Source organism: Patagioenas fasciata, chromosome 1, assembly GCF_037038585.1.
Source record: "Patagioenas fasciata isolate bPatFas1 chromosome 1, bPatFas1.hap1, whole genome shotgun sequence".
In the NCBI taxonomy this organism is placed as follows: Eukaryota; Metazoa; Chordata; class Aves; order Columbiformes; family Columbidae; genus Patagioenas; species Patagioenas fasciata.
The window spans coordinates 198909544-198937348 of NC_092520.1; the positions used below are offsets into that span (position 1 = coordinate 198909544).

At 43.5% G+C, this 27805-nt stretch overlaps 1 protein-coding gene across 1 annotated transcript in view; it reads left to right on the forward strand.

Annotated features, from left to right (window-relative positions):
* CELSR1 (cadherin EGF LAG seven-pass G-type receptor 1) overlaps positions 1 to 27805 on the forward strand; it is a 170086-nt gene extending 142281 nt beyond the window's left edge. Inside the window, exons 20-35 of the mRNA XM_065840132.2 lie at positions 507 to 650; positions 1851 to 2052; positions 2390 to 2557; positions 4960 to 5086; positions 5635 to 5835; positions 10846 to 11020; positions 15337 to 15449; positions 16750 to 16829; positions 18088 to 18214; positions 20211 to 20336; positions 20641 to 20777; positions 21287 to 21390; positions 22206 to 22373; positions 23287 to 23529; positions 23830 to 24094; positions 25586 to 27805. Of these exons, the coding sequence (XP_065696204.2) occupies positions 507 to 650; positions 1851 to 2052; positions 2390 to 2557; positions 4960 to 5086; positions 5635 to 5835; positions 10846 to 11020; positions 15337 to 15449; positions 16750 to 16829; positions 18088 to 18214; positions 20211 to 20336; positions 20641 to 20777; positions 21287 to 21390; positions 22206 to 22373; positions 23287 to 23529; positions 23830 to 24094; positions 25586 to 25610 (2405 nt within the window). The 3' untranslated portion in view covers positions 25611 to 27805. The remainder of the gene's footprint in view (positions 1 to 506; positions 651 to 1850; positions 2053 to 2389; positions 2558 to 4959; positions 5087 to 5634; positions 5836 to 10845; positions 11021 to 15336; positions 15450 to 16749; positions 16830 to 18087; positions 18215 to 20210; positions 20337 to 20640; positions 20778 to 21286; positions 21391 to 22205; positions 22374 to 23286; positions 23530 to 23829; positions 24095 to 25585) is intronic.

The following is a 27805-nucleotide window of genomic DNA, read 5'->3' on the forward strand; positions in this document are numbered from 1 at the left end:
CAGTCAGAGCTGATGAGGTGAACTAGAGAGGAGCTGCTAGTGTAGAGGAAGGAGAACTGGAGGACTAAGGAGTAGTCCCAGGTAAAATCCAGGTTATTTTCTTTGCTCAGCTGACTCCACCATTTAACAGAAGTAGAACTGTATTTCTGAAGCAGCAGATTTAGTCTTTCCTACAAGAAGCACATCTGAAATTGGAACATGCCTCTTCTGTATTTCCAGTGCTTTCAGTAGTGTTTTTCTAGTATGATATACTGTCTTCTGAATTTCTTTAAACTGCAAAATAAATTTATAATTTGATAAATGTAACATAATGCTGGCACATAAGCTTTGGGTTGTCATTTAAGGTATTAATTGAGATAAATTAAATTTGACTTTGTATTTTGGAGTTTAGATGTCTTCGCTGCATTGTGCAGGTATTTTAACCTTTCAATCCTGTTTCATTTTTTCACAATATCATATCTGAAAGCATTGAAGTTAATTTTGTGGGATAATTTTTTTTTCCCCAGTTATTGCTGTTGACATCTTTGACAAGTCTAATTTCACGGGAGCTAGAATACCACGATTTCATGAGATTAAAGAAGATTATCCAAAAGATCTGGAGTCGTCTGTTGTCTTCCCTGATACTTTGTTCAGACCGTCAGACAGGAAAGGTAAAACCCTTCTGCTACCGTTCGGAGGGCAATTTTGACGAGCTCCCAAGGAGTGTGATTAATCCTCTTGCAGCGGAGCGGTACGAGGGTGAGAACGGGGAAACCGTCTACACAAGCGAACATTATTTAGGGCTGCAGCAGCTGCGCATACTTGTGAGGCATTTTGCCTGCCGGCAGCGGTGGGAGCGTGGGGGTCTGCGTAACTGGCTGTACCTGTCTGTCAGGTCTCACTCATGGCCCCTCCAACCCTGTCAAAGCGGGAGACGCGCTCTGTGTCCGTTCCCACCGGGATGGGGTGGGACAGGATGGCTGCCCGGAGCCTGCAGCCCCACAGCCACCTGCCTCTGGTCCTTGCAGAGATGAAGGGAGCTGGGCTGAGAGATGGAGAATCCAAACCTGGGAGCAGAACCGTGTTATCAGAACTAGACAGCAAATAAAAGGTCTTGAGCTGCGCAGGGAGAGGGATGATGAGGGAGAATACACGGGGAAGTACCTGCTTCCCGTTGTCTCTGACGTACCCGGAGATTGCTGAGAGGAACCACAAGTTACCTTGGGCAAGAGGAGAGAGGGTAACCCAAAGTGCAGTTATAATACACATGCCATGGCTGAATATCCTCCAAATGGGAAAACAGTAACACTTGTGGAAAGAACACATAACAGTGAATAAGCTAATACATCTTTATGGCTTTGTCCTCAGAAATAGGGCACCTGCTTATATGACCTGTGACTTTCCTGTAGAGAAAAAGCAAATGTGAATTTTAAGAGATGCTGCCAAAACTGAAAGCTCAATATATAAGAGAATTAGCAGGGAGAACACCCATGTGACCAGTTGTTATAACACTAGCTTTGCCATATATAAAGATAAATGCAATTTAATAACATGCCTGTTGTTTTAAGGTTCTCCTTAAATCATGCAGAGTATTTATATCTTAATGGATCTTCTAGCTTAGAGATGTCTTATTTTCCAGCTAGCTAAATGATTATGGTTTGATGGTTATTTGATTGTCAGCCATATAACTGTGAAATGAGCTAAAATTTTATTTAAAATATCAAATATAACATTAGGAGCATGCTCAATGCTGTGAGCCTAGAGTTATAACAACAGTCACATCTCTGTATCTTTGCAAAGTAAAATTGCCAGTTTAAATGGTAGCCCCAGAGTTTTTTGGAAATAATTTAATATTTGTGTTATTTCCATAGCAGTGCCTACAATGAAGCCTTCAAACCAAAAGATGTCCTCTAAGGTGAACAGTGATGTGCTAAGCCCTGAGAATGCTTTTGCAAAGAGAAAGAAGCGACACCCAGATGACTCCACACACCATACTGTTGCCATGGTCATTATATACCGATCCCTGGGACACCTCCTGCCTGAAAACTACGATCCTGACCGAAGAAGCTTGAGGTAAACTTCAAACCTGCCTGTGAGTTGTGCTGACCCTTTCTTCCACTTGCTCCGAGTATGCAGGGGAGACAGACCTGCTTTTCTACTGGCTAAATGTCACCTGTGCTGCAGTTGTCACCGCAGCTCTGTCTCTTGTCCTCCTCTGGCACACTGTGGGAAAACAACCACATCAGGAGTGCCAGCAGCTTTTGGAAACACAGTTGTGCGGAAGGCTGATGGTGCATCTACTTCACTTTCTGAGTGGAAGCAACTGGAAATCTTTTATTTGCAGAACCTACCTAATCAGTGCTTTGCATTTTAACATTTAGGTCACCGTACAATTTTTCTCCTTCTGCAGGTTGCCAAATCGTCCTATTATTAACACACCTGTAGTGAGTACAGCCGTTCACAGTGACGGGGAGATTCCTCCCAACCTGGTGGAAAAGCCCATTATCGTGGAGTACTCCATGCTGGAAACGGAGGAGAGAACAAAGCCCGTCTGTGTCTTCTGGAATCACTCCATCACGTATGTATCCTGCCTGCTTTAAGGCTGTGCCTGGCATCTGTCTCAGTAGTAAGGAAGTTCTGCCCAGGACAATAATTCTGGAGGAAAACACATTTTACTCAGTTTATTCAACTGGCAACTGATTCCTGGTGGAACAGAGCCATGTAGTCACTTCCCACCAATCTGAGAAAATGGAAGTAGTAATCATAACTCCTCAAACAAAGGATTGGCCATGTGATTTCTAACAAACACAGTGCTATCATGTCTTTCTGCAGGGTTCATTTTCACCCAGCAATAATAAATCACACTATTTCCTTGTATTTGCTCATGCTTTTGGCCCACAGATGTATATCTGGACAGGCGTAGTCCAACTCCAGTGCCTGAATTCATGGCTCATCTGAGGTCCCTAAGTCAGGACTTTCCTTGCCCCATGCCCTCTTTATAGGAGAGCATCTCCAGGAGATTATTCAGTTCTTACATGGGCCATGTCTTCTGTTAGACTCCAGTGACTATGGACAGAATACATGGCAAGCAGGCACCCACTCTTGGTGCCTCACCCAGGGCCAGAGCAAAAAATTACGCAACAAAGTCTTCATGTTGGTGAGAAGGAGGACGGAGGTTTTGCAGATGAAATTATATGAGTCGGGATTATAAATATTTGAATCTCAGATTTTTGAATCAAAAGTCAACCCAAAGGTGGTTGCACTGTTAAGAAGGAACATACCTTCCATTAGCTATTGTGGATTTGCTTTCATTTGTTTTAGTGAAAAATTTAAGGGAGAGGAAATACTCTCTTTGGGACGTTAGACTTCTTCCAGTTGTTTGGAAGCAATCCTAATATATAAGCAGAAGCAAAGAGTATTTGACTCTCTAGGAGGGAAGTGTGAGGGAAAAGATTAAATATTCTGAAAATGGCTCGTTTAGGTCTTTTGTATTCAGTAAAGATACAGACATGTTTTTCTTGAAAATGTGAAAAATCATAAGAACTGTATATTCTCGCAAGTGTTTTGTGGGCTTTATGGCATTGTGGAGACAGCACAGTCCTATTGGAGGTATTTCAAGAGTGTGGATAAAAGGAAAGAAAATGTGTTGAGACGTAACTGCATGCTTTATATGTTATGATTTCACAATATTGTAACTTATATAATGAAATTTTCAACCATAAAACCAAGTGTATAATGAGAGGGTCGTATTGTCTGCCCAGGGTAAGGAGTAGCTGTTACTCGTTTCCTAATGATCCAAAAGCTCTAATATACCTATGGAAAAGTGCATTAAAAGGCAATATCCAGTGCTGGAAATAAAAGAGCAAACTAACCCAGGAAGTGCTTGCCTCCTAGTCAAAAGCTTCAGGAGATTATATCGCTGAAAGGATTGAAGAGGCAAGAGAAATCTGTTATGTTTGCAATAATAAACTCCTCTATTTGCCTGCATGTGAAGTGGTGTAATTGCTGCTATGTACAGATGATTCTGCCAACTATGAGGGAATGGCAAATCCTTTGCAATAAATTTTTAAACATCGTATGGGCTTGAATAACTCATTAGCTCTAAAGTGATTCATCTATTAGCTATTTGCTGGCAAATTCAATGGCATTGTTGTCTGTGTTATGTCTTCATACAGCCACAGTTAAAAAGCAGCTCTTAAACTGCATGTAATGAAAGAATTTTTTAGAAGTGAGTACTTTTCAAGAGAAAGTGATATTAAAACTGTTTAACAAATATTTTATTGCTGAATGAAAAAGATGTCCTGTCATCTCTAATTAAAAACTTTCAGTAACTACAAGACTATTTTTATTACTCATTAACTTCAGAATAGAATAATTAATAATACTCATACAAAATAATTCCTGAAGTCACTGGACTTAACCAAGGCTGCGCAGGGAAGAATTTTTAAGGGAGCAGTACCTCCTCGATGTTAATGCAAGAGACATCCTGATATGAAATATTATTTACTGGTTTTAACCTTTTCCTGTGTACTTTTCAGAGGAAAAGTCTAACAAAATCACATTCCTGCTGAAACGTATTTCACATAAGTAGTGTCTAGATCTTGGGAAACAGAGATACCTCGAAAACATGTATCTATCTCTCTGCATTTTTGGTATTTTTTTACCTTTGTTACAGCCAGTTTGCTCTGTGCAATCACTTCCCTCTGCTGCTTGTGTGGTTACTGACCCAAAAGCAATTTTTAAAATTATTTTTGAACTCAAAATAGATTGTTAGGAAACCACACAATTTGGCTGTCAAATCCAGGTGTCATACCAGAAACTGCTTCCACTGAAGGCTTTTAAAATTGATTATATTCTTTCAGGCAGGTGGCTGCTATAAATATTTCTGTCCTCTCTGGTTATGGAGCAAGAACTGCAATAGCAGCAGGAGGTGAGGGGAGGTCAGAGGACAGCTCTCAGAAATGCCTTTTTTCCCCACAGGATTGGCGGGACAGGTGCCTGGTCCTCCAGAGGATGTGAGCTGTTTTCCAGAAACCACAGCCACGTCGCTTGCCAGTGCAACCACATAACCAGCTTTGCTGTCCTGATGGACATTTCGAAACGAGAGGTGGGTGATGTCAGGCTCGTGGTTTTTGAGGGCTTTGGTTTTCAAGGACTTTGATTCAGAGCTTGAGCTTTGAAGGTGACTCAGAGCGTTGTCAGCAGATGGATCCCATGCTGCAGCATGTCAGGACCACGTTGCCCCTTGCCTGACAGCGCCTGCTGTTGGGTCTGCTCAGAGCAGCTTCATACCTGGCCAGTGCATGGCGTAGCTGGCAATGCAGAACTGCGCCAGGCTGTGCTGCAGAACAGGGAGCAAGACAGGGATTACAAACACATGGTAATTATGGCATCACTTGCTACTGGGTCCATCTAAAATTACACTAGCAGGGACAAAGACATCAACACCATAGGTCTCTCTGAGTGCTAGCCATACACACTCAACATGTTGAGTGATTTAAGAGGTGGCATCATCCACTCCTTGTTGGTCCTAAAGCAAATCTCCATGTTGGCTCGGTAGTGATGAAAACATTGACATTCTAGGTAGTATATGGAAAGGAAAGGGGAAAGGGGAAAAGAAAACTCGTGATGGTCCTGTCACTCTGTCTTTTACAGAATGGAGAGGTGCTTCCTCTGAAGATCGTCACTTACACAACCGTATCCATCTCGCTGGTGGCTTTGCTGATCACCTTCATACTGCTGGTCCTGATCCGCACGCTACGTTCCAACTTGCACAGTATCCACAAAAACCTGGTGGCTGCCCTTTTCTTCTCTGAGCTCGTCTTCCTTATTGGAATCAACCAGACTGAAAACCCGGTAAGAGTTACTCTGTGCTTGTTGCTAGCATTGTCAGGGTGTTCCTGCTACGACTTTTATGACTACAACTGCTCGCATCTGTTTCACTTTCTTTTCTTCTACTTGGCCTAAAGTAGAAAACTTGAAAAATGTCAGACTTTTAATCGTAGAATCATTTTGATTGGAAAAGACCTTTAAGATCATTGAGTCCAACCATTAACCTAGCACTGTCAAGTCCACCTCTAAACCATGTTCCTAAGAACCTAATCTACATGTCTTTTAAGCACCTCCAGGAATGGTATATATATTCTTGTGCATTTTACTTGATTAATAACAATGCCAGGAGGTAGGACTGTATCTTATTTTCAGAGAATATATGACAGCAGCCCTACTGAAGGCCTGTCCCAGGAACTGAACCCTGAATACTGATTTCTTCCTCCTTTTCCATCAGAATGTTTTCTGTCTTGCTTTGTTTGTTCAGTAGGAGGCTCTCCAGTTTCTCCTGCAGCAGGTGCCTCACAAGCCCAAACGGCTCCTGGTGTTGACTGGTAGGTTGTCGACTACATGTTGCTGTGCAAGTGCTAATACGCATGTTGCACAACCACCATGGCCGTTCTGGAGAAGCCTCTTGCCAGGCATGGGACAGCTTGCTACTTCCAAGAATCAGTAGGAATCCTGTCGCTTTGCTTTGTGCCTTCCAGGCACAGCGATTGTTGGCTTCAGCCCGTCATAACTGTTGCCAAAGCTTAGTGCAGGCACCTCCAGCCTTGTGCATGTGAAGAATTGCAAGCTACAAATGCACTGAATATGAGATAAACACCACACATGAAGTGTGTATGTTCTGTACCTAGGACCTTATTGCTATCTTAACTATATAGCATTATGTGTAGTATTGCTGCTAATTCTTAGTAGCTCCCATCTCAAAAGTCATGGTTACCATGCAGTCAGGTAGGAGACAAGCACGCAAGGGTTCCAGCACTGCCAAGCTTCACAGTCACCTTTACCAGTCAGTAGACAGGTAGGTGATGACATGCGATAAAAAGTATCTCTTTATCAGATATTAATAATATTCAAAATGTTAGTGTGGGGATTATCTGGACACTCTGAAGAAAATTTATAGTCTGTAAATTTTTTACTGTACACGTTTCAATCTAAATTTTCAGAGGGAAGTAAAATCTTGAGATTAAAACACACACAACAGAATTATCTATGTTGATTTCACATTGTCCAAGCGGAAGAAATTGAAGAAAATGCCCACTTTCAATGGGTGTCGCCACCGTTATTGTAATTGTACCGTTGTGCCTGATCATGTAGCCTCACTGTTACATATATAAAACGTAAGCTTAAAGAGTCACACTGGATTCCCAAATCCGTTTGAGCTATAACACGCATTTTAGAAAGTATCTGACCTTGACTAGAGATTTGGTGTGATGGCAGAGTCCCTTGCCTCTGTTAGTGTAAGGTGTCGTAGTGCCTCATCCCAGTTAAACATGCTGTCACATTTTGTCTAATTTTAACTTCCAGTACCTGGGTGCAGTCAAGACCTTTTCTTAATAAATTTGAGAGACCTCTCTTATAAAAATTGTGTTCGCAAGAAGCCTCTCTTCAATAGTATTTCTTTTGGACAACTAAATAAAATCAAGCTGCTTAAATTCTTCAGTTTCCAAGATTCAGGTTACTCTGATCTCTTTTTTCTGGGCTTTCTTTCCCCACTTTACCTTTTGGAAAATTATGAATGCTAAACTGGACAAAGTTCTCCAGCTGGTAGTGTTGCTTCTTGTCCCATATTCGATATTGCTGTGAACCAGGAACTCCAGTTATCTGCTGCTATGGTGAGGTCTTCTGCAGTGACCTGAATGCTGGGATAATGGTCTCACATCATGTGTGACCCATATTGTCTTTGTTTCATAATGTATGAGTTTGCATATCAAAATAACTTTGTCTGAATGAATCCACCTTGCCAATTGATCCACAACACGCCGTGTAACTTGACCTTTCCCATGCCTGCCTGAGCACACCGCTCATTTTTCACTGCAATTCACTAGCAGGGAGTTTATATTCTCTTAGTTCTCCAACATGAATACTGAGGAGCAGGGGGCCAAGCCCACATCCCTGCAGGATCTTGCTAAAAATTATGCAGTAAATGATGGCTCCTCATTTCCAGATTTGTTTTATAACATCATGAAGCACCAAGAAAAGTTTATAAGAGTAGTAAAACAGTTCATTAGAGCAGTACCACAAACACTAATGGTTATTCTTGGTGAGATGATTGTTCTCTTTTGCTCCTTCCCTTTTTCATGCTTTGGGGCTCATGGTGTGATCGTGCCCAAGCCTTTAACTCACTAACAAGTATCTTTAAGTTATAGGATATATTTCATACGGCAGAATGCCGCTCCTTACAGCACATGCAGTCGATTTGAGAAGTTAGGAGGGCTGTAAGCCCTGTCTGCTTGAGACAATTATTCATCTGTCTGTATGGAATGAGTTGTCTAACGAGTCATGCACTGATGAACATAAAGAAGGAAAGAATGCTTGAGCACAAATAATGCTGCACTGCTTGGCACCCAGCCTGGCTTTTATGGGTTTCTGTAAATTAACAGTCACATTTCTGGGCGAGGTTTTAATCTTTCCCTGGACTGTTGATAGAAAGTGATTTATTTTCTTTTTTCTTTACCTGAAAAACGTAATGTTCAGGGCAGCAGTCTACTCATATGCATGTGCCAGTAGGAACAAAAAAAGCCTTGCTTGCATAGAGGGAAAAAAGGTCTTTTATTTGGTGAGCTACATTTTCAATAACACTTGGTGTTCTAATAAAGCCGATGCAGTAAGTGAATCCAGAAAGTTGGCCGTCTTTGTATGATCCCTTCACTCGGCAAAGTTAAGCAGGAAAACTTAGGTTTCTGAGCATTATATCATGAAAAAACACTAAAAAGTCATACCGAAATCTGAAAGCAGGGTCAGTGCTGTGCATGAACAGAAGGATCCAAAGCACAATGTAAAAACATTTTAAAACAAAAATTGAATGGTTACACAAAGTGCTCTTAATTCAAGCTTATCATCAGATCCTTGGCAAAATCCTTTGCTTCTGAAAGGAGAAGGTTAGTTGCAAGATTTCAATTCATGTGTCAGATGCCTGTGGTCATTCTGCTTTCACCCGTTAAGTCGGGAGGGAAGGCTGGTTAGCAGATATTACAGAAATGCAAGTCTTTGAAGGTCAGAGGTGTCAAGGTGGCCATTTGGTCACAAAGGTGACTTCAGCTACTAGTTTGTCCACTGTAGCAGTTACCCCTACTCACACCAAGGACCCAGTCTCTTTGGTTTCAGCAGATCCTACATTTTTTCTTCTATCTGCCTGGCAGAGCTGAATGCTCCCCTTTGTGCTACTGAAGTAGGATAAAACCCAGATCCAAACCTGGGACTGGAAGCTCTAGATCCTCTTGTTCCCAGCTGAAGATATGAACTACCTGGCCAATGCTAACCTGCTTTCTGTTTGTCCTCATGACTTGTGTGCCAGGCTGCAGGCAACACAGCCGCAAGAGGAAGGTAAAACTGAACATTTCTGGATGCAGGGTATCCTAAAGCCTGGCAATTAGGGTGGTTTTCTGCAGTGGACAAAAAGGAGGTTAACCCCGCTGCTCAAGCCCGGTAGAGCCTAGAAGCCACTCTCCCACTTTGTGGTCAAATATTCTGATCTTGACATTAGGTAAAAAGTTGATCTGCAGAGGAGGTGGTGATCTGCTTGTGGCTGCATCATTTTAATCGGGTGATAATGGCCGGGCATCCTCCATGACTTTTGAAGTATAGTTGTCTGCAGGATTCCTCTGTGAAGGGCAGAACTGCAAGGACAAAAGAGATGGCCACTGCATTACCCCATGGATGCATCCATGCTTTTGCTTTGCAATTGTTTTTTGAAAAGAGTCCCACAAAAGGAGCTGTAGGTGGAACAGACCTTTTCAGACCTATGACACAGTCAATGGGGACAAAATGGCCTGCTGACCTGATGCTAGATCATAGATCCCATCAAATTCTGCCTGTTTGTGAGACAAATGTTTAATATGACTGATCAGGAAATTCCTCAAAGAAATGCTGGATTTCTTTGGTTAAGGTCTATAAATAATCTGTTGCTCATGTTCATCCTGTTCCCTTTTCTTGGGCTGAAGCTTCATGGATTTCCATTCCCAGAAGTGAAATTTTTCAGAGCAAGAGGACTTTCTCAGAGACTGGTCCTAAACTGAAGACCTAAGATCTGTCTCACACCTCTCCTCAGCCTTTCCCAAACACAGGGGGTTTCTTTGTGCTTATTTGTTGACTAGTATTGGGCACAAAACAATGTCTACTTCAAGGTAAAACAAAACTCTACCAAAATAGCACTCCGTCTGGGAGAGAGAGAGAGATCTTGCTCCCTGGAAGGAGCAAAGTAGCAGAAAAACCCCATAGGATGGCCCTTGATGTGGAAATGGGAGACACTGAGTCAGTGCAAGGCTGAGGGTGACCATTCTCAGGGGCAATTTGTCTTTGCAGTGGGACCAGTTTAGCTGATGCAGTTAAACGTGCTGTGGCGCTGGGCAGGCGAGACTCGTACAGGAGACAGGGCAGAGGGTCTGCAGCCTCCTGAGGGGCATCCCCACCTCCTGCTCTGTGCCAGGAGAAAGAGCCAGGGGCTTTGCCAGCCCTGCCACTCCTGTGAGCAGGTGGAATTCAGTCAGAATAGCCAAAAGTCTCACCTGTGCAGCCAATATGCACAGAGAAGTTAGCCACAGAACGTGGAAGGCAAGGGCAGTGACCAAGAGCATGTTGGGCTGATCGGGTAAAGCTGAACCAGAGCAGGCCATATAATGTTTAAAAAAAAAAAAAAGCTTTCACAATATTAACAGCTTTTCTGAAACTGTGAAAACTTCATTAATGGCAGTATATTTGTTCTGCCAAAACTTCTTTATTACACTTGCCTTTAGCTGCACGGGGGAGCTGGTGACTCATGAGATTGTGATTCAGAAGAGCAACTCTAATTTCCCTGCCCTTTCCCTTCTGCAGTTTGTGTGTACCGTGATTGCCATCCTCCTGCATTATTTCTACATGAGCACCTTCGCATGGATGTTCGTGGAGCAGCTCCACATCTACCGGATGCTGACTGAAGTGAGGAACATCAACTTCGGGCACATGCGGTTCTACTATGTTGTTGGATGGGGCATTCCTGCCATCATAACAGGTACCCTCAACCACCCCAAAACAGCTTCTTTTCCCTTCCTTGCCATTGTCACTAGCCAAATTCAGGAAAGATGCCCCATCCAAGACAGCTGTGGGTGCTCTCAACTACTGCTGTCACTTCAGTGTTTTCATGAAAGAGGGCAACACCAAATCAAGCCTAGCAGAAGTCGTCCTGAATTTGGCAGCTCTGCACACCAAATATCTCTTGACCCAGGTGAAGTGATACTGAGGGCTTTACAATAACAAAAACATCATTGCTCCCAGATTAAAACAGGGCTTGCTAACACTGCTTGAGGATAACTTCTATTTTTATTTAAACAACTTGCTGGTAGACTGCAGATATTTTCCTTCCGCATGCTGGTACCTCAGATGCGCACACGTGGTGTCTCAGGGTGGTGGCTGCAGCGGTTTCAGCAGCGATGCTGCCCACAAGACGTTGCTACCTGTCACTGGATGTTCCTGCTGCCTACCCTCAACCAGCAGCTTATGCTCCCTGAAGGGGATGTCAGAAGTTCTGTTTTATTTGGCATAAAAACGAGCTGGGAATACTCAAGCAGCCTTTTACTTAATTTCAGATGCAAAGGCAATAACGTCCAGTTGGGGAAAAGTAATGAAAAGCTGGAGGCAGTAATCTTTTAAACTGTTCCAGGGTGATCCGCAGGAGCACGTCCATCTCCACCCTCACCGTACCTATTTTTGCAATCAGACATTGCCAGGGCTACCCCGAGCACATGGTGCTGTGTTAATTCAGGCAGACAGCTCCTTGGGAAGCGCCGCTTCGCAGAACAGTTGGAGCGGGGTTTTTTGGTTCAGCTATTTCATCGTGTATCTGTTGCCATATGGGAAATCAGATCATAGGCAGACAGTTAACTTTTATCCAATTACTTTTATTTTTACAGATGGCAACATACTGTTGGCCATGGCAGCGGTTTAGGTGTCTCTCAAATCAAACAGCTGTCACTCATATACACTTGGAAAAATACTGTGGAACAAGTTAGAATTCTAAAAATATGTGGGTTTTTTTCCTATGTAACTTAAGAAGGTGTAATACAGAAACATAACATTGGTTAGTACAGGTTAGCTTTCATTCTGGAGAGCTGGTGAGTTTTTTTGATATCACCTTGTACATAAATAATTTCTGCTTCTATCAGTTTATCCAGAACACAGTAGAAGGTACAGCCCAGGAGGCTCTGCCGCTCTGGACATATCTCTGTCATTTTAAATATAAATAATCCTTGAACTTTTACATTTTCCTACTGAGATATTGTTCTCTGTGCTATGGATCTATTTTTCACTTTTGAAACTATGAGTTACAGTTCCAGGTCATCTCCTCTAATGGAAACTCTGAATCTACTCAATTTGCAGTTAATTTAAGTGAAAAGTCAGATCCCTATTACTGAGCAAGTCAGAGGATTTTGTCAAACAAAGGATCAAAAAACTAAGCCTTTAGCTTGCTTTTCCAGTTTAGAAATCATCTGAAGAGAAAATTATTTCATCATAAGTAGCACAATACGGGATTCCTTGCCCCTGGAAAACTTTGTTACTGTACATATTTTAAATAAGCTTATTTTATTAATTTTAAATTTTAATATCTAAATAGTAAAAAGGTTCGAACTTCGTAACATGCATCTTAAATGCAATTTCTTTAAAATTGCTTTATGAGAGAAGGATTATGTACATTTCTTAATGGTGGAAAAGTCAGGATATGGGAAGGGATTTTATTCTTGGACATCCAAAGGACTTTTTTGTTTTATTTGAAAGATAAATATCTAGCTCATTTCATCTTTATCGTAGCTATCCTGAAAAAAATAATGAACCTATAGTAGCAGTGGCTTTACTCTTGTTTATTTATTGTTTGTATTTTCCATGCTCAAACTGACATTCATTTCAAGCTGGCACAGAGTGGTCCTAAGCCATCTGTGATGGGATGAAGCTACTTGCAGAAGGGAACCTTGACCTTTAGAGTGGGTTAGCAAAACTTAGCAAAACACTGACATAGGGAACACTCCAGCAGGGAAGAACCGCATTTCATCACAGCACAGGAAGACAAATTGCCATGAATAAAAGTAGAACGGAATCTGGGAGAAGGCTTACTGCTGTCGAAAGGGTGCAGATCTGGAATATTCCTCCGTGGGGAGTGATAGTGGAATATTTTGCATTTGCTTTAAGCTTGCTCATTTTAAAATGTAGTTTAATCCACCTAGAAGAGCAATTAGATGACTTGCTTGCCTCAGGAGCACAGGGCTGAATGTGGCACCCAGCAAGACCCTTCCAGTTTGCGTGTCTTTGTGACAACATGCTAACGGGCTGACATGTGTGTACAGTAACTGCTTTACCATGGAGACTGCAGTGTCAAAACAGGTTCCTACATTGCCCTACAACAAATTTCGCCCAGAAAATGGCACTTTCCAAATCTGCTGTTTGCTGTGAGTACTAAGCAAGGTGATGAGTCAGGAGAGAGGTGAGGCTGAACCGCCATCACCTGAGTCACACACGGACACTGAGCCCACAGGAGCTCAGGAGGTTCAAAACGTGTCCCCCCAGCAGCATATTCCACGACAGCATGTCCCCACGACGTGCTCTTGACACACTCCTCGGATGGGTGCTGGTTCCCACAGGACACCCGGCTCAGCCACAGGACCGGCTCCAGTTTCTGCCACCATCAGTGAGCCATCCTGCAGCCCACACACTTAGTTTGCTCAGGACAACCACACTGCAGCTTAATCGATGTCCCAAAATGATCCTCTGTATCACATTGCATTGGTTTAATTCTGCCTTTGGGTAAAGTGTTATTTCATATGCTGTTGACTCCAGTAAAATTTGAACTGCCTACCTGAAGACTGCAATTCCCCCCATTTGTTTAATGGAGAACTTGAGGTAGGATTTTGAGCGTGAAAAAATGTTGCTGACTGCCAGTTGCTCTTAGAGCCAGATGTTTTGTCAAAATATAGTTCGACTCCCACTAATGGGGAAATCAAGTTCTGGGAAACAGGCTGTGTCTATAGAATTACATCTGTATAAAATACTTTATGGCCCCTTAATCATTTATGGCTAATTCTTTGTGGATGGCAAATGCAGAAGTGGGTGGTGGAAGGGCCAATGGGAGCAGGGAGGGAGACCAGTCCTATCTCATTCCACACTTCAGAGAAAACAGATCCAATATCCACTGCTTTGCCAAATAGCCAGTTTAATTTTCATAGACCATAGGCTTGTACCAGATGTGAATATTGGCTGTGGGCCAGCTTTAAGCAGTGAGAGTGAAACGCAGCTACCTCTCCCTTTTTCAGTGTCTTTTTATCAAAGCACATGGGCTTCAATTAAAAAAATAAAGAAAGCTTTTATTAATGCACATGAATTCTTGTGGAGAACGGCACTGCCATCAGCCATGGCCGCCTGGCTGAGTCAGGACATACGCTCGACGCAATAGGTGCCCCCGGTGCCCAGACAACCTGCTGCAGCCATTTACCATATGTCATTGGCCATAGGCCTCGCAGGGATCGATTTCTGTGTCTTGAAGAAGGAAGAGCTCTGCAGAGCTCTGCAGGTCAAAGGCAGCAATCCCAGGCCCTTGCTACCCTTGCCATATGGGCAAGGTGCAAGTCACCAAATCAGACGGCTCTGTAAATCAGCAGGTGGAGGTTGGACTCAGAGACTCTCTGAATAGTCCAGGCTTTGAAAAATAAAACAATAAAAGGTGTGTTCTTAACTCCATTGCCTTGGAGGCATTAGCAAACTCCATTTCAAACAGTGCTGAAAGCAAGGTGAGGTACCTGGGATGGCAGCTCAGAGTGAATCCCACCTGAGCTCAAGCAGTTAACTCCCATGAGTTCCCAGGTTCCTTTGTCTCTGGTGTGATTTTAGTGACAGCAAGCTCACGGCACTTAAGAATGTACTTTTTTTGTAGTATAGACATCTCCTCAGTTATGATTCATGTCATTCTGCTGCATAGGCTTATTGAAATTCCTCAACATGTCACTCACCCTCAAGGCTTCATCACACTGTGTGAGTATGACTATAAAACTGTGCTGAAACAGAATTAATTTGGGACTTACATTTATTGTCATTTTTATGCGGCTGAACTTTGTTCTGGTAGGCAAAACTTGTGGTATCATTTGATATAGAGTGACCAGTGTAATGGTTTTGATTTACAGAAGTTTTATTTCAATTTTTGCCTTGATTTTTGTACTTCCAGACTGTCCTGTTGAACACAGTTTGCCACTATAATTTTGTTTGTCAGTGATTTTAAAATGCTCCTGTTTACGCAGAGGATCTCAGCCACACCTTTCTGATGTACCTTCTCTCTATTTTGTGACCCAGGGCTTGCTGTAGGTCTGGATCCACAAGGCTATGGGAACCCTGATTTCTGCTGGTTGTCTGTTCATGACACCCTTATCTGGAGTTTCGCTGGACCCATTGTAATTGTTGTAGTTGTAAGTATGGTGGAGTTGGCCTCCTGAGCTGTCTCTTCCTTACTGCTATGTTTTCTTTTATGTTTTGTCAACCAGTAGTCGTAATGTGAAGCAACTGTATTCTTTACATTTGAAACTGATGTACTCGAGCTTTCTTCTTTTGCTTAAACAAGTAGGACAGGAACTGAACTCCTGGAAATCGGAGGGCTGCTTGCCAGTGCAAAGATTGCTTGTGGGGCAATGGCTGCATAGCCAGAATCATATTTATTTTTTCCTCTTTGCTTTGTTGCATGTTTCAAGGGTTGGTTGGTGGGCTTATAAAACAAATCAAAACAAGCCATAACAAGTCCCTTCATCCAGAAGTCCTAAAGGAATATTAAATAATTCAGATTCCAGGAATTTAAAAGAATTGGCTGGTGTTTAATTTCTCATTTAAAACATCCCTCAGTAACAGAGCACCAGAAGATACATATACACAGTGTGACTGTGTTTTGAATACCAAACCTGGTCTCCTCATCTCAAAAAGTGTGAAGTAGACCTGGAAGTGGCGTAGATTGGGGTCATGGGTCATCAGAGACATGGGACAGCCCCTGCTGGAGGAGCAACTAAGTGGACTAGGAGCCTTCAGCCTGGAGAAGAGAAAGCTACAGAGAAGGGGATAGAGAGGAGCTTGTAATAGCTGGAGAGTACAACCGTGGAGCCAACCGTTCACTGTCTTTTCCAACAGAATTAGTAGTAACAAGTGGCAGATTCAGAGCGAAGAGGACAAGCCACATTGTCACTTCACAGGGAGTTTAGTTAGAAACTCACAGAAACGGGACAGTGGCGGTGGTAAAGCTCTGCATGGATTCAGAAAGTAACTGCATGAATTCCCAGCATCGATATTCACGAGTGACTAATGCAAATGCACCACCCCTCTAGTACATCCCAGCTCTGAAAATCAGAGGCTGGAGGATTGTTCAGAGGAATTATCGCTATATGTGTGCTCTGGTATTGTGTTCTGCTTTGACCCAGCTGAAGCAAAATGCTGTGCTGAGTGGGCTCTGGGCTGGACAAGGACAGCCATTCTTGAGGGTTTATGTTTCACTCAAACCTCTTTGCATAGGGCCGACTTAGTGGGTTTCAGATCAAGCTGCAGGATGTTCTTGACTATGTTGGCTTGAAACAAGGTGAATCTTGGAACCCTGAGATGTGTGAATTGAAGAAAAATTATTCTTGTCACCACAAACCATTTTAAGATAAAAATTGCATTGTCATTGAAAACTGGGCCCTAACGACTTCATAGAAGGAATCCATGCTGTTGCTTCAATTCCCCTTTCAGATAAATACCGTCATCTTTATCCTGGCAATGAAAGCATCATGCAGACGAAGGCAACGTTCATTTGAAAAAACTGGAGTTGCGTAAGTTGAGGTTCAAACACCCATAGAAAAACTTCTGGCTAGGAATGATAAAGAGACAGAATTGCCTAAAAGCAGGTATTGGGGTGGGAAATAAATAAAATATTTGGAGAAGACAGTCAGCGTTGGTGGAAGCAATTGGAGCTGCTTCACCAAGACCTGCTCCCGAGGTTCCCTTGGAGGCTTTGTAAAACCTCCACCATGGTGCTCTGCACCACCACCAAGTGTAGGCAGGAGAGGGGAGGGGACAAGGCAAGGTCTGCTGTCTGGATAGGATCAGTGCAGTCCTTCAGATCTTTCATCACACTCCCCGCTACCCCGTCACTTCACCTCCACCCATGGCATGCCCAGCTAGATATAATTCTGGGTCTCCCCATGCTCACCTATGGCTCAGAAAGGTCTCTCCTCACTAATGCCTGGGTGACCAGCCATGTCGTGGCAGAGACACATTGAGGGTTCATTCTCCCCCCATCCTGCTTCCCATGGGACAAGGAAAAAGCCTTGCAAGCTGAAACCTGCCGCCTTCCCAAGCTGCTGTGGCGACCTGTTCCCATTAACGTTTGTTTTGCCCAAAGCTCAGAATTTACCTGTGAACTGAAATGTGATTAGCTAGTGGCAAGACAGCTTTTTTTTTTTTTCCCCAAATAAGTATCTCTATGATATTCCAAAAGGCTTTTTCTAGCTATTTATTCAGCCCTAGCTGTTGGGTAGTTTTTTCAAGTTTCTTTTTTAAATCTCCCCGAACAAATGGAGTATAATTGCTACTTAATGGCAGCTATTTTACTCATCATACAAAACTTCTGCCACTAGAATTGTGACCATCGTTTGAAAGTGTCTGTAGAAATAATGTCTTTAAGCAAACAAATATTCCCCTGAGTGCTCTCAATCCAAAACCTTGAGCTGTAATGTTGAGGAGGAATGTGAGAGTGAACTTGACAAACAGAAGCGAGACAGATGTGGCCATTTAGTGCCCTGATCTCTTCCTCAGCGTCAACAGGGCTGAACAGCCTGGGCTTGGTGAAGAGCCTGTTTTTTCTAAGAAAACCTTAGAAATGAACTTGAAAACACCCTTTTTTTACTTGAATATCCCGAGTCATTGAGTAGTGCAGTGAGGGAGCTGGGAGCTGGTGAACACTGAACGTTTTCCCAAAGGGCCTTTCCAGTTGTGAATCCTCAGGCAGGTGGCACAGCCCGTGCAGAGGCGCTGGGCTCTTCCCGCGTGTCCCGTTGTGCTGCAGCTGCTCCTGTGTTTGTTTTACAGCTCTGTGCTGCGCACGGCGTTCCTGCTCCTGCTGCTCGTCAGCGCCACGTGGCTGCTGGGGCTGATGGCCGTGAACAGCGACGTCATGACCTTCCACTATCTCTTTGCCATTTTCAGCTGCCTGCAGGTAAGTGGGATGGCGTCTCATCCGTGGCAGACCCTGGGGAGCACACTGCTGCACCCAGACCTCCAAAAACCTGCTGAACACGAGCTAACTTCTGAAGAACAGACATGTCAAGTATACTTTTTTGCTCTCTTTTCTCAAAAAGAGGGTTCTTTTTACCAAAACCATAAGTTCGCATAATTGCATCTCTCACTTTTAGTCATTATAAAGAAAAGTGCTGTACTGTTGTAATCTGTGACAGATAAATAACAGTAGGCAATTACACCTGTATCTTTCTAGAGACAAAAATCTTTGTTACTGTCTTCCTCATGTGCATTGTTCATAGTCATTCTGTTGCTACTGCAAACAAGAGATCATTTTATTTCACCCAGAGTGGATGGTTCCAACTTCAGGGCTTTTACAAATTAAGTTACTATTTAAGGAAATGGGCCAAATAATGATTTTCAAATACAACTGGCCGTTTTAGAGATTTACTGGGTTGCCTGTCCTAAGGGGTACACTTGTTGATTAAAGATACACAGCATAGTTATTTGTAGAAGACCTGGTACAGAAGTAGTTATGAAGCTTCCTGGTGGTCACAACTGGAATGTGACCAAGGATGGCAGTAATGTCTTGGCGAGTTCCTGCAGTATTGGAATAGCTACTGCTAGCAGGCCACTCTTGTCAGCTGCAGCACTACAGCCACAAATTGCAACTGAAGAGGAAAAGAAGTCTGGTGAGTCTCCTCTGGAAGTGGCTGGCCGTGCCCTGGAAGCACATCAGATAGGCCAGCCTGGAGCAAGGTTATTTTGCCACTGCAACAGATATGCTCTGAAACAAATAGACATGCTCAGGCTGTAAAACCAGGCTTCCACAAATCTAAAATAAAATTAAATTAAGTATAAACCTGATGAGAGGAAGGAAAGTCAGCAGCTGCAATTCTCCAAAGTTGCCCAGAGAGGCACAGTGGTATGTGGTGTTTCATGTCATTGCCTTCTTTGAACTTGTATTTTTACAGAAACATTTATGTGCATTTTATTAATGTGCATTTTATTAATGAATAATCCCAAAGTGCTAATGCCAGCTAAGATTGCTTTTGATTTAATGTTTAGAAAGTGAGCTTGAGGTTTAAAGTTTCTCTAGAAGTCAATTGCTTTGGCTGAAATAACGAAATGCACGCATCTTGTGATGTTGGTACAGCTGCAACTTCATGAGTGATTGGCTTCTATGTACTATATCTCCGACCAAAATTGATAACAATTTGGCAGCTGCATGAATTCCCTCAGAGCAAATGCATCTGAAGGCACACACATGTGTGCCCCCTGCCCCCAGCAAAAGCTGTTAACACGTGTTCCTGGCAGCCAACAACTGCCCAGCCCTGGGGATTTCACACCAGGAGATATTGCTGAGCCCAGAAACGTATGGGGCGAAAGTTGGGACCTCTCTGCCCGCAGTGTCACTCCACATTTCACACGGCTTTCTAAAGTTCTCTAAGCAACAGCATAAAGGACACCAACCACAGAATTTCCCCATTTCCAGAGGTTTTCACTAAAGGCTATGATATTTTTTATGTGCTGCTGTTGATTTTGTCTCATCATTGGTGTAAAAGTTCTAAAATCTTAATGCAAGTACAGCCCTGGAACCCCCTGCAGTGTCTTCCAGTGGGACATTGGGGTCCCCATTAAATACTTTGAGAAGAACGTTTCCTCCCAGACCACGAGGGAGGGTGGCAGTTACCACAGGCTCTGCTCTGTAAATCCTGGAGGGACACCTTGTTGTGTATGTTTTCCCAGGCCCTTTATGCACACTTGAACATGGAAGTAAATTATGAAGAAGTCCTAGGAGATCGATCAATGCCATTTCAGTCAAAGACAGAAAATAGTTATTGCTATTGAAATCATGGACTGTGAACTGGAATTCAGAGGTTATTTCAGAAAGGCTGTTCTCTAATATCTGTTTGCATTTGCAGTTTGGTAGTAATGAATAATTAGATTTATTCTTCCCCTCTAAAATGATCCAGGGGCTGTTCATTTTCTTCTTCCACTGTGTGTTTAACAAAGAAGTCAGGAAGCACTTGAAGAACACTTTAACTGGAAAGAAACCTCTTCCAGATGATTCCACTGCAACAAGAGCTACATTGCTAACTGTAAGGAAAAAACCTTGGGAAAAAACATCCTCTTGCTGGTAGATGTTACCTAAATACACTTATAGGTGGCTTGTCCATAGTTAAGCAAATTGTCTGATTAATTTCAGTGACTCATACAAAGATTACTGATGGTTTCTCTCAAAAATTTTGATTACTCTTTTAATTAAAACTTTGAGAGGAAATGATTTTTTTCCTTGGCATCAAAAACCACTTGGTTCCTTCAAAACTTTTGATGCACTTGTGGGTAACGAGGGTTTCTGGTAGGATCATTCACTATTGCTCTGTGGTTTTTTTTTTCCTTCAGCGATCTCTGAACTGTAACAACACATATATAGAAGAACCAAATATGTATCGCACAACTCTTGGGGAATCCACCGTCTCCCTAGAAAGCACCGTCAGGTCAGCCAAGAGCCACAATAGCTACCTTGCTTATATTCTCAGGTAATCAGGTGGCAGGTGCATGGCTTTCAGGTGCTTGCCTTTCCTTTTTCATTGCTTTTGTGGAAAACAGAAATGTTTTGGTTCAAATGCTTCCTGTTTGATGTCTTAACAGTTCTGGTTTATGTGGCTGTAATTTTCTTCCATGCATTTCTTTTGCATGCGTCTTCTGTGAGGAGTTCTGACAGTGCGGTGGTTAACATAACTACTAGGTTAACTATATGGGCTGTGCTGCTTGCCTGGTAAAATTCAGTTGTCTCTCAAGGAGTGGGATTTAGCTTATTAACTTCAGGCTGTTTCGGAGTATGATTCATGTGACCAAAGGCAGACAGCAGCATCAGGATAAGCTATATCTGGCTATAAAAGTGACTGTGTTGACAACCAAGCACAGGCTGGCTGGCGTCCGCTGCAGCTGTCTGTGTTTGACCAAAAGAAGCACATCTGCATGTCTGCCTTGTTGTTAACAACAGTAAAGTGACCAAAAAAGTTGTCCCCTGTTTTTATTCTCTAAGGGATGAGGCTGCTCATAAGTTCAGTGGATCCTCAAGTCAAGCAAGGGCTGGTCAGACTGAAGCAGATTCCTCCATTTTTCATAGGAATCCATCAAAATCCAATGGTAAGAATTATTTCTAAATGCTTTGACCCAGTTATGGACCTTTTTCTGCTCAGCACTTTTTTCAAAGGCTTCTATAATAGGAAGAATAGTTAGTCTTACTTGGTGTGTCTGATTCTCGTTATGCTCTTGGCATAACGAGCTATGCAATGGTTGCTTTACTAAGGAATCCTGGAATGGAAGTATCATGTATCTGCTTCTTGTGATCATTCAGTTTTAATCTGACAGCTGTCACAGCTGTTGACACTTTCTGGCATCCCCTCTCTTTCTCAGAAATTATGTGCTGTTGCTCTTGATTTTTAATTGGAGATCTTTTAACGTTTGAGACCTTGAGGCAATATCCTCTGTTGCTGTTATGTGTTTTGTACAAGAAAACGAGAAGTGTCTCTTGCTGACTTCTTTTTGTTTCGGGTCTTGAGGTTAAATTTTGTTGCCTTGTAGCAATTTTTAAGAGTGCATTTGCAGATTCTTGACATTTCTAGGTACCTTGGTTTGTGTGTTGTGTTGACTGAGATCCTGTGGAGTTACTGTTCTACATATTGAATAGGGTAAAAAGCCTCCCCACTCTGTTCTGCACCTCCCATGTACATAAAAGGTCCTGCCCGCTAGCTGAGCCAAGCAGTTGTGCTTTCCATAATGACTGAGATGGATGCCATAGTCCTTGTGAATTAATCCTATGTACGCTTACAGATGTAAAAAGCTCATCCCTGGTATGGCCTGCACCAGACACCAGCCTTTTCTTCGTGCGTTCATCAGGTAGATTTGTCCAGCTCCTGTCCGCACTCTCATCAGTTTGTTTCCTCTTTCTGCATTTGCAGAGCATGATTCAGACTCTGACAGCGAACTGTCCCTCGATGAACACAGCAGCTCTTACGCCTCCTCCCATTCATCGGACAGTGAGGAAGAGGGGCTTGAGCCAGAGAAAACGTGGAACACGTCCACTTCCAAAAATAATGAACGTGGCCCGCTCCACAGCACACCCAAAGGTACTCCTGGTGCAAGAGGAGAGCAGTGGGCTTATTCCCTTCTTTAAAATAGCTTTAGAGTAGACGGGACAAATTTTTCAGATTACCACATGGCTGAGAAAGCATCCCTACTGCTGTGCCTTGCTTTTGCAGAGCTCCTTGTTGTTTCCAGCTCAGAGACCTTTCTTCCTCTGAGGGGTTTGTTCACAGGGGTGCAAGCACTGAGTGCAAGCAAAAGGCTGCTTGAGCAAACCTGCAACTTTGGGCAATCAAGCAGAGGGCAGTCAGTGGGCTTTGCAGACTGGTCCCCTCAGCTGAACAGACAGCAAAGTCTCATGTGAAGGAAGAGGAGGAAGGAGCTGGTTATTTTGAGGGCAGAAGGAAGAAGTACCTACCGTTCCTCGTGCAATATGGGCATGTGGATTTAGTGGGGTTGGGGTTGGGGAGGTGACAGACCTAAAGAGTTGGCGATCACTGGCCATTGACATCAGTACTGTGTGGCAGGATGCAGGCATTTCTAGGTGCAGTTCATCTTGTCCTAAAGATAAGTCAGCCTAGACTGACAGACATCCAAGCTGTGTGTTAGTGCTCCGCACAGACACAGCACGAGGTGCCTCAGGTGCCCTTGCCCCTCAAAAACTGGCATCCCCAGGGAGCCAGTGTGATCTCTGGCCCTGGAGAGCTGAGAGAGCAGGTTTGACTCACACCTCTCAGTAAAGGAGGCAGCAACCTTGCTCTGAGAAGAGTTTGGACATCCTGCCATCCTACCAAGTATGTTTTTTGGCTGTTGCTGCAATCCAGCAAGGATCATCTGAAGTGTCGCTCTGGTTTGACACACAACTCCTCCCCAGCCACAGGGAACAGAACTGACTGGGCAGTGGTTGAGAAAACCTGTCAAAAGTGGTTTCCGAGCTAGTGTTCTTTTGCATTGCAGTTGATACCCTTCCCAATCATGTGAAACCCTATTGGCCCACAGAGTGCGTAACAGCCAGCGACAGCGAGGACCCTGTTGGGAAACAGAAACTCAAAGTCGAGACCAAGGTCAACGTAGAGCTTCACAGGGAAAACCAGGTGAACCACAGCAACGAAGCACCGCAGGACAAGGAGAATGAAGGGCAGCAAAAGGAGAACAGACCTCTGTCCCACCAAAATAACCAGCAGCCGGAGCAGAGGAAAGGTAGCGCAGCCAACCGGGCCTCATAGCCAGACTGGGAGACCGGGGAGTTAATGAATCTTAATTAGTTCATATGATACCTTTATTGGGGAAGAACACTTCCCAAATGGTTCCAACCTGTGTAACCAGATACACCATGGGAAGCTAGTAGGTAGTTGCTGAAGTCTAAGCTTTTGGTTTTGAAATAAAGTGACAAACTAGAAATCTGATTAAGAAATATAAAGTGTCACTTCTTGGATGTGTTCAGCTTGAAATTCAGTGATACTTTTCAAAATTCTCATTATGCTCTCTTTTCCATAACAGGCATCTTAAAAAATAAAGTCACCTACCCTCCCCCGCTGGTGGATAAGAATATGAAGAATCGGCTGCGAGAAAAGCTGTCAGATTACAATCAGACCACGATCTCATCTAGGACTGCTTCCCTGGGGACAAATGATGGGGTCCACTCTCCCTCGGACTCAGGGGTGACAATAAAAAATGCTCGGAGGGAGCAGTCTCAAGACCAGCTCAACGGCATGGCCATGAACCTCCACGTGGGAACAGGACATGCTGACACCTCAGACTCAGAGTAAGTGCCACATTGGGATGGCCTGGCAGACCTGTCTGGCTCTGGCCTCTCCCTTCGCTTTCCAGCCCTAAACTCCCACATGAGCAAGGATTTCACCTGGTGACTGGACCAGAGTCCTTCACCAGTGACTCTCGTGGTGGCTTGTCCATACCATGTCCCCAAGCCATGGTGTTTCACTGATGAGAGGGCCAACAGAGGTATCACAGGCAAGGTGCTGCGATAGACACCAGTCACTAGTCACCCTGGCATGCTCTGAATTTTAGGGCCTTTCAACTAGTGGGGTACAGTTAATTATAATGTGACCGGTACCAGGCACCCAAGGAAGAGGATAAGTGCAGGGCAAACGTGGAGCAGCACCTCTTGGTGCACGTCCAGTAAGACCAGCAAGAGCTATTGTGGGTATCGGGCAGCCAGTGTGGAGGAGGGCAGGTGGAACAAGACCCGAGTGGAGAGGACCCCTGAGGAAGCCCAGTGTTTTGCGGGGAAGGGAACTAGGCAGGGGGGAGCATAGGCTGAGTGTCCAGCTGGGCAGAGGGAAACCATTGCTGGGGCAGGAGATCCAAAGGCTGCAGAAAGTGTCACATCAAGCTACTGATGGTCAATTACCAGATGCATGATTCCCACCCACTGCATGGCAATTGGTGTGTGTGTATTTGCCATTGTAAACTAAATCAAATATTAACAAAAGACAGAACAAGCTCTCAGCCAAAGGATATTCTCAGAAATCTTATTACTCATAATTCTTTTAATTAAAATGAGGACAACAGCCATATGTAAAGCCTGCACAAACATTTTACACACATAGTTTTCCTTTTATTAACACAAAAAACAATTTCATTCTTTCTCCAAACTGAGAGAAAATTTCTCATCCAGCTCTAACTCTGACATTGTCCCACCATGCTTTAAACACCCGTGTTGTCTCTGGGTGCACAGACCATTGCCAGCTCAATGTAAAAATACAATTTTGAGTTGCTGGGAACTGGCTGTTGAAATGTATCCTCATTAGCCAGGAAAGAAAGATGTCTTTAACAAGTGGTATCTACTTGCTGCTACCAGGTAGTAACAGGCATTACTAGAGAATAATTGACCAACTTGTTGAGCTAAGCAACTGTTTGATCTCTGTACCTTTTTCATACTGTAAAACTCTGCTGTTGGACAGCAGATTGCATGAATCTGTCTGAAATACCAGGTTTCTAACAACTTGTAAGATTTGGGTGTGAACCTTGCACCTTCACCTAAGGATTAGCCAAACACAGGCCCTCCACGGAGCTTCCTCTGAAGAGTGCGTCTCTCGTGGATGACCTGGAAATGTTTCTTCCAACTGGTTTTGCTCTCCAGGGCAGCATCCCCCCTGCAAGTGTTATATCGGCAAGGCATGATCACTTCACACAGCATGAGCCTTTATTGAGAAGGAGTAGGTGTTTTTGGGTGGTGTGGTTTGCTTGTTCCTGTTTAACCCTAAGCTGCACGATTACTTCTTCTCACTAACAGAGGCAGTAACGAAACTTCAATTTGAACCATCAGGAAACTGTGACCGCTGCTGCGTGGTTCTGGACTCCTCGCCACGGGGTCGCCGCCCGCCCGCCTCGGACGTCATCGAGCGGCTGCGTAGCGAGGACAAGGTGGGCGCTGATCCCCGCACGGCTTCGCGCTGCGCAGGCTCCTGACCGCCCGCGGTGAGACACGGTGCCCGGCAGCGCCCGCCGTCAGGCTGCTCCGGGGTACGCGGCACAGATCCGTGCCGAAACGCATGGAAACGGCCACAGGGATGCACTGTGAGGGACGGATACCTGCTCACGGTGCGGACAGTGCTGCAGGGGCCGCTTACCTACTGGGGAGAACCGAGAAAAACACGTTGTTGTTATATAGACCTACAGTAAGTCAATCCATCAGCCTTAAGACAAGCGCCAGGAGACGCCTCTTGTGGAGTTTTGTCCGGCTACAGTGTGAACCCGTCGGCTTGCTGGGCTCTAGGGAGGAGTATCCCAACAAGTGTCCTTTTGTTTCTACGCCAGCATCTCAATCCGTCCCCCTATGGACACATTGTCTTAAGAAAAAAATAAATCCTTTTATATATATATATAAAAAGTGTAGATACTTTTATATATTTTGTATGGTGTTGCTAAAGAAAAAGTTCCTTTGTATATTTTACATTTATACTGATCTTCTTAATTTGATAATAGGAAATCAATTAAAAGAGGTTTTGCTATTTTTTATATGAACATTGCACAATTTTACTTGAATTTGGCATTTGATAAAGTAACTGAGGTTTGCATGAAAGCCACCTTAAGATGCAATGCAGTTTTCAAAGTAATACAGTAAAGATTACATCCAAATCCAGTACTATAATTTATAAGTTTTGTTGACAGGTTTTGGAACACTTTAAGGACACGGTATGTTTTTTTCATAACGTCTTATAAACCCACAAAAGATGTTTGTTTATTTTTTTCATTTCTTGGTGTTTTGGCTTCTTCTCTCAAGTGCTTTGAAATGTTCAGCAACTGAGCTTCAGGACTAAAAAAAGTCATATCCTCATCTAAGATTTCAACGCAGTCCTTTTCTGGAAGATGGCAAATCAATATTTCCCTTACCAAGAACAAGGAAACAAGTGGTGTCATTGTATGGTAGGTTTTGACTTTGATCTGGCTCTGCAACAAACCAGTGCTCTGTGTGTCCCAAGGAGAGGGTCCTCCTCCCTCCTCCCGTGGGACAAGTTCTGCCCCAGGCGCAGTTTTTTATTTTACTGTTAATTTCTTTCCCACTGGAGTCAGTACCTTGCTCATCAGAGCAGAAATACAGGTCGTCAGGGATGTCCAGGTTTCACTGCCCAGCTCTTTGGCAAAGCCTGGGCCTTCTTGATGTTTCAGAAAGCACATAGAAAGCCTAAGGTTTCATGTTTCCCAGGAAATACGCTGGTTTCACAAGAACAGGAAAGTTAAGTGTGGCCTGTCCACCATCTTCACCTTCCTGCAGTGTTTACAAGAAAAGGAAAAATAAGATGTGAAAAAGTTTGCATCCAACAGCGTGGGGCAGAGCTCTGCTGGTGGTGTCCCATGCGGGGCACCAAGGGCAGCAGTGGCACGGCCATGACCACCGCTGTCAGGAGCTCCTCGCTCGCCAGAGCTGCCCTTTGGGGAAATACTGGCTTCCATTTGTGTAACTGCATGAAAGAGGGAAAAAAATTAAACCAGAAAACCGGGCTAAATAAAATGCAGGAGTTGAGAAAAAATGAAATAACAGATACTGTAATCTTGGTTTCATTATATTCCTGTGCATTTTCAAATATATCGGGGAGGCCTTTGGCAGGGGAGAGGCAGGAAGGATGCTGTTCCCTTAAAAATTACGCCATGTACTGTGTGACGTTTTCCGACTGAAAAAGGTTTTGAATGTTTTGAGGGTCTGGCACTTGGCTGTGTGCTCAGGCACTGTGTATAACCCACGCTAGTTGTTTCTACATCTGTGTATGTATATTTTGTCCCAGCGAGATGTAGGTAGTTTTTGTTTTGATCAGAATTGTTGCAACAAATGAGGGTCAGTTGTATTAATGACAAAAAATTAAAACTTATTTTTATGACTTTTTAAAAGCTTTATGGCAGATTAGACACTGGAGTTTGTTTTTTTAACAAATGTATATTTATTAATGTGCAGAACACTGGAATTGCAGCGCAGATGAAAGGAGAATTTACAATAAATTAAGAAAATTTTTTTGAA